This window comes from Balaenoptera borealis, assembly GCF_965194805.1.
Source record: "Balaenoptera borealis genome assembly, chromosome: 11".
NCBI lineage: Eukaryota > Metazoa > Chordata > Mammalia > Artiodactyla > Balaenopteridae > Balaenoptera > Balaenoptera borealis.
In genome coordinates, this window is record NC_138868.1 from 49,916,064 (window position 1) to 49,927,078 (window position 11,015).

The 11,015-nt window shown below is 41.9% G+C and overlaps 1 protein-coding gene across 1 annotated transcript in view; it reads left to right on the forward strand.

The window, feature by feature from the left end:
- LOC309605036 (FHF complex subunit HOOK-interacting protein 1B-like) overlaps positions 1–7,317 on the forward strand; it is a 49,598-nt gene extending 42,281 nt beyond the window's left edge. The window contains 3 exon segments of the mRNA XM_082340306.1: positions 2–62; positions 65–458; positions 460–7,317. Coding sequence (XP_082196432.1) covers positions 2–62; positions 65–458; positions 460–844 — 840 coding nt within the window. The 3' untranslated portion in view covers positions 845–7,317.
- The last annotated feature ends 3,698 nt before the right edge of the window (positions 7,318–11,015 follow it).

An 11,015-nucleotide genomic window follows, 5' to 3' on the forward strand; every position in this document is an offset into this window, starting at 1 on the left:
CCCCCTCAGCCTCCTCTTCCTTCTGGCCATGGGGGCCAGTGCCACCCTCCTGATCACCATCCAGCTGAGGCCTCTCTGCAGGAGCCCATGTACTACCTGCTCAGCCTCCTCTCCCCCCTGGATATGGTGTTCTGTCTCATTGTCATCCCCAAGGTCCTGGCCATCTTCTGGTTTGACCTCAGGTCCATCAGCTTCTCTGCCTGTTTCCTCCAGATGTTCATCATGAATAGTTTCCTCGCCATGGAGTCCTGCACATTCATGGTCATAGCCTATGACTGCTACATGGCCATCTGCCATCCACTGAGGTGCCCATCCATCATCACTAACCACTTTGTGGCCAAGGCTAGTGTCTTCGTTGTCATACGAAATGCCTTTCTCACTGTACCCATTCCCATTCTCTCTGCTCAGCTCCTCTACTGTGGGAAAAATGTCATTGAGAACTGCATCTGTGCCAACCTGTGTCCAGCTCTCCTGTGACAATTTCACCCTGAACAGAATCTACCAATCTGTTGCTGGTTGGACCTTACTAGGCTCAGATTTCATCCTCATCTTCATCTCCTACATCTTCATCCTAAGAGCTGTGCTCAAGTTCAAGGCTGAGGGGGCTGCAGTCAAGGCTCTGAGCGCGTGTGGCTCCCACTTCATCCTCATCCTCTTCTTCAGCACCATCCTGCTGGTTGTGATGTTGACAAATGTGGCCAGAAAGAGCGTCCCCATGGACATCCTGATCCTGCTCAATGTTCTTCACCACCTCATATCCCTTGCCTTGAACCCTATTGTATATGGGGTTCAAACCAAAGAGATAAAACAAGGAATTGCTGCAGAGAGGGATGTGAATATGTAAAATAGATTTCTAATTCTCTCTCCCCTTCCTTCTCAGTGATTTTGCCCAGACATGAGCTAGAGAAAAGCCTGACCCAGGTTTCTTCCTTTATTCTTGCCTGGTTCAGCATGGGGTAGGCAAGAGGAAGAAACTCATTTTTCTTGAGTAATTGCTTTGAGCCTGGGCAATTATAGTGAAGTACGTTAATCTTCACAACATTCTTGTAGGTACTATTACTTCCATTTTACATAGCAGAAAAAATATAATTTTAAGAGAACAAACTGCTGGAGATCATATATCTGGGAAGTGATAGAGCAGAGATTAAAATCTAGGCTCTACAGCCTGGTGTCTTTCTAGAGGAATGCCCCTTCTTGTGCAATTGAAGCTGGAGACCAGGCCTCTACCCTACTCTCCTTCGCCTGTGTTTTGTCCTTCTGGATGTCCATAGGTATTTCCTGCCTGTACCTACTATTTTGAGAGCCAGGGGGTTCTCAGAGAAGGCAGAGTCCTATCTGACAAAGCATCTGCAGGACCACAGGGAAAGAGCACTCATAATAATATAAAGCAATGCCAGCCTCCTACTATGTCCTACACACAGCCTCACAACCTTCAGGGAGTCTAGAGAATGAGGATACAGGTTGAGAGAGGGGTATGGAGGGGGGATACCAACGGGGTAAAAATTGGGAAATCAGGTCAGTGTGTTGACCACTTCTCCACGTGTTTAAGCTGCACATGCAGTGAACTGAAAGTCAAGTCTTATTTGTTGACTCTTCCCAAGAGCTCTAGTTGAAGATGGGAAGACACAGCACAGTGTCAGGTTTCTGGGTAACAGTGGGTCCAGTCAGGAGAAAATAAATCCCGCTGGTATTTTTAGAGAATTTAAGGTAAGCACTTGATTAAATAAGTATTGGAAACTTGAAAACCAAAAAAAAAAAAAAAGGGGGGGGGGGATGCTGAGGTAACACAGAGATAGTATCTGCAGGAAGAACCTTATACTTGGAATTCCTTGGTGGTCCAGTGGTTAGGACTCCGAACTTCCACTGCAGGGGTCACAGGTTTGATCCCTGGTCGGGGAACTAAGATCCCGCATGCTGCGTGGTGTGGCCAAAAACAAAAAACAAAAAACACTGGTCATTTAAAAAAAAAAGAACCTTATACTTGGGAAGCATTGGGTCATTAGGAGACAGCAGGTTGGCGGTGGGCTCGTTGAACTACTTTCACAACTCTGAGGAGGGGGGCTGCCTCTGAATGCTACTAGCGTCACAGGAAATCCAAGAATGTGCCCTTACAGCCTGGACTGAGACCCCTGAGGAAGGACTCTATCCTGCTGCTGGTATCTCTTAGGGAGTTCAGTGAGGCTGATTTGATCCTGGGAGTTCTAAAACCCAAACAAAAAGCAAACCCAAACAAAATCCAAAACCCAACCAACCAACCAACCAACCAATCCTGGAGGCTAAAACCAATTCCACTGCCAGGAGGAAGAGTCATTGCTGAGGGAATCCGACGAGAGGAAGAGACAGGAGGGACCAAATATCCCCGCCCCTGCTTCAACCTTCCAGTCTTTCTCTGTTGCTCTCTGTAGGTGGAAACTAAGAGGGAGCCGGCTGACCAAGGGTCCTATAGTCTAAGCCCCAGCATCACAAGATGTTTGGATGGGAGGGTCTAGGGCTGAGAGACAAGAGTTAATTATTGGCACAGCTCCAATTGCTTGAGTCTGAAAACTTAGTACCACATGAAGGACAGCTATAGCAGAACCCTGCAGTACAGCATGCCTCCCAGTGAGACAGAGACAGAATCAAGTCCTCCGGTGCAGACAAAAAAAGAGATGTGACATAATGCTATAGGGGCAGCTTTCATAGTTAGGAAGGAATTTGGCATTAAGCCGGCAACAGGAATGGAGATCAACTGCCCCACCCTGTGGGGATTAAAGTAACTGCAACTCAACGCTGATGTGGGTTCCAGGGGCAGATTCTCCTAAAGCCACACTCAATAACAGTGGGAAAGAAAAATGACATCCATTTCCCTACAAGAAGGGGCTCTTAATGCCCTCAGACACGCTTCTCATTTACTCAAGGCAGAGCCACAGGTATGATTCAGTATTTATCATTTTTTTAAAAAGGAATTCTTTAATAGCAATTCTCTCCATCTCATGGTTGCCAGAAGAAATTTATGCACCACCATCTCCTACTGTCCCTCAGAGGACAGAAGGGCCAACTTTAACACCACTTGCCTAATGATGCTAATAATCTCAATGTCCTTATATATTGATAATAATTATAGTAATAGTCATGAAATTAAAAGCTCAAATATTTTGAACACTTGCAATATACCAGTGTTTGTGCATGATAACATTTAATTTTCATAAAAGCCTTCTGTGGATGATTATAAAAATGAGTTTTAAAAAAAGATCTAACAGAAAGAATATAATTCATAGGAATACGGTATGTATTGTCAAGGAATATTTTCAAACATCTGGTCTACTCTATTGGTCTGTAGGAGTGCTTTCTCTACCTTTGTTATGCTTTCCCAGCTGCAAACCCAGAAGGAACTCAAATAAGAGTCTGTTAGTTGGACGAAATTCAGGTCTTAATTCCTCAGCTAGGCTTCTCTAGATCAATGCAAACAGCTGACATAATTATGAGAAGCTTGACTCAAACTGGGAGCACACGGGGATAGATACTACCAACTTGTTGTAGGGATTTGTAAGGATGTAGGGACCAACACGCCAGTTGTCATTCCTCACAGTAACTAGCACAATTCTTGCACATCCAGGGGCTCAGTGAACATTCCCTTACTTACGAGACTGAAGTGACTAAGTCAAGAGTTGACAGTGTCTACAGTGCATATCTAGTTTCATTGAAGCAGGGCACAAACAGATATGCCATGTACATAAGGGTGGCTCTCTGCTCTGGTTCTAAGGAGAGAAGTTAAGAGGACCACAGGTTCTCACAGAATTGTCAAGCCCAGGGCAGGTGGTTCAAGGAACGGGACACAGTGGTCCTAAGATAGGCTTTGGAGTGACTCTGCATGTAGATAAAGAGGATGGAGGAACAGGATAACTCAAAGAGCCCAGCCTTGAAGGTCAGACACAACTCTGCTGTGAAGTTCCCATAGCATTAAAAAATGTACTTAGTAGAGATCTTTGAACACTGTCTTGAGTGGATAGAATGAAGTAGCATAAACTGAAGGCATTTTAAGTTGGTGGGGTATAAATATACAAACTTCCAGTTATAAATAAGTATCAAAGATGCAATGTCCAGCATGATGACTATAGTTAACGCTGCTGTAAGATATATTTGAAAGTTGCTAAGAGAGTAGATCCTAAAAGTTCTCATCACAGGAAAAAAGCATTTTTCTTTTTCTTCTTTTTGGTACCTATATAAGATGTTGGATATTAACGAAACTCTTGTGGCAGTCATTTCACAACATATGTATAACTTAAACTTTTAAGTGCTGTAGGTCAATCATATCTCAATAAAACTGAAAAATAAAATAAAATAAATAAAATGGTGGGATACAGATGTTTTTTCAGTTTAACTGAGATCTGTGAAGAATCACGGTGCTACAATAGGCTGACTGTGGTCCAACTGTCCTGGAAGGGGTGTACTAAGAACATGAGAGGCGGGGAGAAGTGACCTACCAAGGCCACTTACTTTACTCCCCGGTTTGCAGGTTAGTCACATTTGCATGAGGAACACAGAGCCTTTTGAGAAAGAAGATCTGATACCACTGAACACTGCTATTCAGGATCAGAGCAGATTTAAATCAAGACGCAGTGGTAAGAGAGAGCAACAAGTTCCCTGGAATTAAATTATCTGGAGGAAAAAGGGAGTCTATGCTGGTGACCAATGCCCATAACAAAGACCGAAATATTGCTGAGGGAACAAAACTACGTTTTCCACAGTGGAGTTTGGGGGCCTCTTAGTACATAGTCATCTGATACTCTACTGTGCTTCGGGATATATTCTAAGCATACGGGTGTTAAGGATGAGAGCTGTGACCTCAGAGGCGGACTGTGGAACGTCAAGGCTGTGCAGCCAGGGAGCCTAAATAGGATGGCATTACTGCAAGGAGTAGAGAAACGCTTCGTTGCTGACATGTCAATAGTGCCGCCCTGTGGCTATAAGTAGGAATAGCAATACTTTAGTTCTCAACCTCTGCTTGTTTCTGAAAGGGGACTGACAACTCTGAAAAACTGGCGTTCCAACACTCAGGGGGAGTGGTAGTGAGTAGCTTCAAGAAGAAAATACTGTACTTCCTGCTCATAAGAATGTGGGGAGCTGAATGATTAATTTTAAAAATAAAAGGGATATAATTTATTCTCTGGTTTCCTTTTTTCTTATTTTTTCTGGTTTCCTTTTTTTCAGTGACATTTATAAACAATGTCAAATCAATAGCGTGAATCAGGTATTCATAAGGGTATATTGTATAATTATATTTAATAAGATGTTATATTAGCAGTATTTTGCTAAGGACTGTAGGTAATAACAACATTTATTTATTTCTTCATCTGTGCAACCAAAATTTAGTTATTGAGTGCTTTAAGTGTGATTAGCACAGTAGTGATTAGCATAGATGTTACCAAGAGGTAAACTACTTTCAGAGAGATTATGGTCAAAATAGCCCATGAATTATCATTATTCCCAATTTTGCAGGCTAGGCAACTGAGTAAAAAGATAAAATTCTAATGGTCATTCAACTAACAGGAAAAAGGATGAAGAGAGATAAATTAGGCATATTTGCTACTAAATCTACTTTTCCTATTATATTGTCTAGGGATTGAGCTACACTTTTTGACTTCAATTAGATAGATTTGTAGTTTTCTGAACTTTTTCATGTTCCAGATTATAAATAGCAAAGGCAGTGCACATCAAAACCCGTCATATATTGAATTAGTACATACACGTAAAGTTAGTTACTACAATAAAGATACCACAGGAACTTAGCACAGTATAAGTTTACTTCTCATCCACATCCTGATTTCAATGCATGGGAGCTTTGCTTCATGTCAACATTTAGGGACCCATGCTTCTATCACATGTGGGTATTCCACATTACCCTTCGAGACCTCCACAGGTCCTTTTGAATCTGGCTGTCACACAGCGAAGGGAGAGAAAGTGCAGGATCTTGCGGGATGTTTCTGGGGCCAACCTGGGAGAGATTTACATCATTTTCTCTATCATTCCATTGACCAGAATCCTCACATAAATCTAGCTGCCTAGAGGAGAGGCCAGGTGACTAAATATTTATTTCTTAAGAGAAATGACGTAAGAGAGACTCTCACATGTAAAACGTTTGTAACCTCTTCCCAAGTGAGACTACCCAAACTCTCATCTAGTCACTGTATACAGCACAGAGTCCAAGATCTCCAGGAGTGTGTGGTCATCTCCATCCTGATGTGGTTCCTCTTGGACCAATCATCCTCCTTCTCCCACTACATATTTAATGGTGGAGCAGAAACTGGGTACCAGCCATTAAGATTCCCAGTTGAAAGTGAGGCATGGAATACATTTAGCAGGAAATTTTCAATAGTAATGCTGGAATACTTTGGGGGCAGGCATCGCAACATTTTAATCGCCTGACAGTTGGGGAAGATCCCTGACTAGACACTGGTTATGTTCTCTGGGACAATGTCTCCTGGCCATTGTTTTCTATATCCCCTTGTTCTGCTTTTAGGCGGTTGTGCCTTCTTCAATGTCCCCAATGACATTAAATGAAGCAGGCATTGGAGCATGTGACTTCTTTTTTTGCAGGTACCATATTTGCAGCCTGTTTCCTGCTTATAAAATATTAGAATCAGTAACTATTTTAATTCTTTACCAAAAGCTTTCTTTAACAGCCAAGCTCATGTTTCTTTGGCAATGAACCCCCTCAAATACCTAACAGGTTTCTGATATATTAGTATTAGGTCAATTCCATGTGCTAGAATCACAGTGTAGTGTAAGCACCCAACAATTAGCTTTTTTGATTGTAATGTAAGTGCCTAATGTTAAGCTTTGGATTGCTGAGGCATCCATTTTAAAGACATTCATCTCCTGCAAATCAAACCTACAATGAAGTATCACCTCACAGTCGTCAGAATGGCCATCATCAAAAAATTTACAAACAATAAATGCTGGAGAGGGTGTGGAGAAAAGGGGACCCTCCTACATTGTTGGTGGGAATGTAAATTGATACAGCCACTGTGGAGAACAGGAAGGAGGTTCCTTAAAAAACTAAATATAGAACTACCATATGACCCAGTAATCCCACTCCTGGGCATATATCTGGAGAAAACCATAATTTGAAAAGGTACATGCACCCCAGTGTTCATTGCAGCACTATTTACAATAGCCAGGACATGGAAGCCACCTAAATGTCCATCGATGGGTGAATGGATAAAGAAATGTGGTACATATATACAATGGAATATTACTCAGCCATAAAAAAGAACAAAATAATGCCATTTGCAGCCACACGTATGGACCTAGAGATTGTCATATTGAGTGAAGTAAGTCAGACAGAGAAAGACAAATATCATATGATATTGCTTATATGTGGAATCAAAAAATGGTACAAATGAGCTTATTTTCAAAACAGAAATAGAGTCACAGATTTAGAAAACAAACTTATGGTTACCAAGGGGGAAAGAGGGGGAGGAATAAATTGGGAGATTGCGATTGACATGTGCACACTACTATATATAAAATAGATAACAAATAAGGACCTACTGTATACCACAGGGAACTTTTCTCAATACTCTGTAATGACCTACATGGGAAACGAATCTGAAAAAAAAGTGGATATATGTATGTGGATAACTGAGTCACTTTGCTGTACAGCAGAAGCTAACACAACATTGTAAATCAACTATATTCCAATAAAAATTAATTAAAAAATAAAGACATTCATCTCAAATAAACACATTACCAATGACACAACTAGGTAAAGAATCAGGATACCTGGTCCGTGAACTTCCCCTTTTTAGAAAGCTCTGGTTCACTAGATGAATGACCTTTTGAATGCCCCTGGTTTTCCCTTCTTGAACTTTAATTCCTGCTCTTATGTTTTAAATTCACCAATAAAGAGTGAAACTGTGAAAATCTGGGGACCTCACCCTTGACCCCAGTAAAGGCAGAACCTCAGGTCCATTCTCCCTCCCTCTTCTGTACCCCTGACCTTGTTGTGTGGCTCAGGTATGCTGTTTACCCCACAGGACTTGTGAATAACAAACCTTGTTTTTCCAAAGTTTCCTAATGGTTGTGGCTGAGGTGTGTCTTGTAATCATAATAAGAACTCTAAGGGCTGGTCCAGCATTGCTCTGGGTGGGAAAATGTCTGTGGGAGCTCCCTGCAAGGAGGAGGAGCCCAGGTGAGTGCCCCCAGGCGTTTCTAGCCAATAGCATCACTATCCATAGACCGACACCCACACAAAACACACACCCGAGGAATGTTCTTAGGCATAATTTAGGCATCCCCTTTCCCCGTGCCACTCCTTTTCTACATAATGGTGTCTATTTAAGGCTATCAGTCTTGAGTAGGATAGCTATCCGTATAATCTAGTCTCTTCTCAGGGCTGGTTACCATGAGTCTTTGCTACTTAAAGACATTCTAAATCTTTCTCTTAACCTTTGACATCCCAAGCAAGACTGTATATTTATGGACTTTCTCTATTATGATTAATTTCTGCTTGAAAACCAGCTTAACTTTCTGCTAAGCTCATCTATTTCTCATAATAACTTGTCAAATGAAATCAACAACTGCAAACACACACTGTTATTCTGAATTCTTCCAACCATTTCCCCTAGAATTACCATTTCGTAGACATGTCAGCTTTCCTTGTTATGTGATCTTTCTAGCATTGGATGCCAATTCTCTCATTGTCTTCAGCCTTATTCAGGATAACTTGGCAGCTGTCAAAGCAAACAATTCCAAATTGTCAGTGGTTTAACACAATACAATTTTATTTTTTGATGACATCCAACCCAATGCACATAGAAAGGGAAAGCTCTCTTCCATGCAGTCATTCAGGGTCCTAGCCTCCTCCACTGTGTGGTTCCACCATTTTCCATGGGTTCATGTCTTCCAGTGGATTATCTGCAACTAACCAGAGGAGGAGGATAGAGCGCAGAGGGCATCAAGGAGGTTGTAAAGCCATTCCTGGAAGAGGTACATGCCATTCCCTTGGACGGGCTCAGTCTTATAGCCCCACACAACTGCAGGTTTGCCTGGAAAATGTAAATTTCTCTGTGTTTAGGAGGAGGAAAATTTACTTGTGTTAATTTATTGTGTTAGAGTTTTTCCAAACTCTGTTTGGAAAAACTAGACTTGTCTCTGTCATTTATATACATTGATTACCAAGCTAAAATCCAATTTGTGGAGTGAGAATGGTAAGAAGTGGTAGGAGAACCTCTGGAGGTTTCTGTGGTTCTCCTGGTCTCTCTGAGACACTGTCTGCCCTAGAGCCTGATCTACATCTTGTTTGCCTCTTACAGATGTTTTATTAAATAATTCACCGTCTTTTATTTTAGACTCATAAGAGAGAGAGGCAAAGGGACGCTTTTAGATCCCTTCCATGTTTTCCAGTCATCCCCCATCACCTGTGGTAGGAAGGAAGAGAAGGCAGTGGGTGGAACGTCGGTAAGCTGCATCTCAGGGATAGAAGTTCAATGGATGGGGTGCAGGGATTTGAATCCTTCCCCAGACCCAGTCCCCAGCCCAGGACCATCTAAATGTATTCCTGAGACCTGCCTTGCCATTCTGCCATGGTGACATCAGGAGTCCCGTGTATGATTCAAACAAGCAATGATTTTCTACTCAGCCTTTGAGTTTATGCAGTTTGTTGTCTGTCAGGAGACACTGTTGTTGCGACATAATTGGGAAGGGGGACTAGAGGAGTCAATATTCTAGGGACGAACAGACCTTGGTGGATTTCCTCAACAAAGGCACTGAATCTATTACATTTACTTGGACATTTATAATAGAATTAAGAACAGTGTCCTGCTTGAGAAATAGGCTGAGAGTTTCCTAAGACCTATGCTTACTCCTGTAAAAGTAAATATTGATTTGTCTGTAGATTGAGCCGAAAGGGGGATATTTATGGGTCCATGTGTCTTGCTTCCTCACGGCTGAGGTGAGAGCAGTCTCCTTGACTCCCCAGGTACACTACTGACTTAAAAGGAGTCTGAGGAGTTCTGTACTACGTTTATCCAGCCAACTAGTATCAGCAAGAAGATATTTCTGAGATGTTTTTTTCCTGTTGTGGGAAAATACTACCTTGCTTAGTATCATCACTTCACTTTCCTTTTGCACCAAAGTCTTTTTTTCCTAGCCAGACGGATTGCTTAGTTCACCAAATAGTAAACATGTGATAATGATCGCCATGCCTCATTCTTCCTACTCTCCACTGAGTGACGGATTGATCAATATGCCATATACTCTTCAGAAAGAGCCTCCTGACACTCACTTTTTGCTAAAGAGACTTGGATTTTAATATTTGGAAGTCACATTTAGTATCATGGCTAGGCTGTTGTTAGCTATATGAATTAGGCAGATTATTTAAACCCTCTATATTTTAGTTTCAATTTCTCACAAACATGGACAAGAGCAATTTTTTAACTGTGTGATTTTTAAATTCATTTGTACACAACATTAACTACAATCATTCAATAGATTTGTTCTTTTTCCTTATTTATCTCCAGTCTTCTTCTTTCCCTCTCTCCCTTCCCTTTTTTCTTCCTTCCTTCCTTCTTTTTCTCTGCTCCTTTTTTCTGCCCCGATATCTCCTTCTCCAGCAGTTGTGGGTAGGAAAGTGTGAGCTGTAGAACCCGACTCCACCTGCCCTCCCCTCTCCGTGATTCCTGTGCACAAAGCTCCAAAGAGTCTACATTTAGCCTGAGTGTCCCTATCCTCAGAAGCATTTAAAGACCTTCACAGGAGAGGCTAATTTTTTAGGTCCTATTTTCTTCAATTCAGAGTGGTGGCTATACTAGTGACAATCCCATTTGTTTTCCCAAGAAAGCAATGCTAAGTGTTGCTCTGTATAAGACATGTATTGTTAACAGTAGAATTTCCTACAACCATGCTTAGGTGACAGTTTAGACAAAGAACAGCCATGAAGGTAAAACCCTGGACAGGAGACCACTGTGTAAACAGGGTCACTACCAGGTATTTGCTTGGGTCCAGACCACCGATCCTCCCATTGCATGAGATGG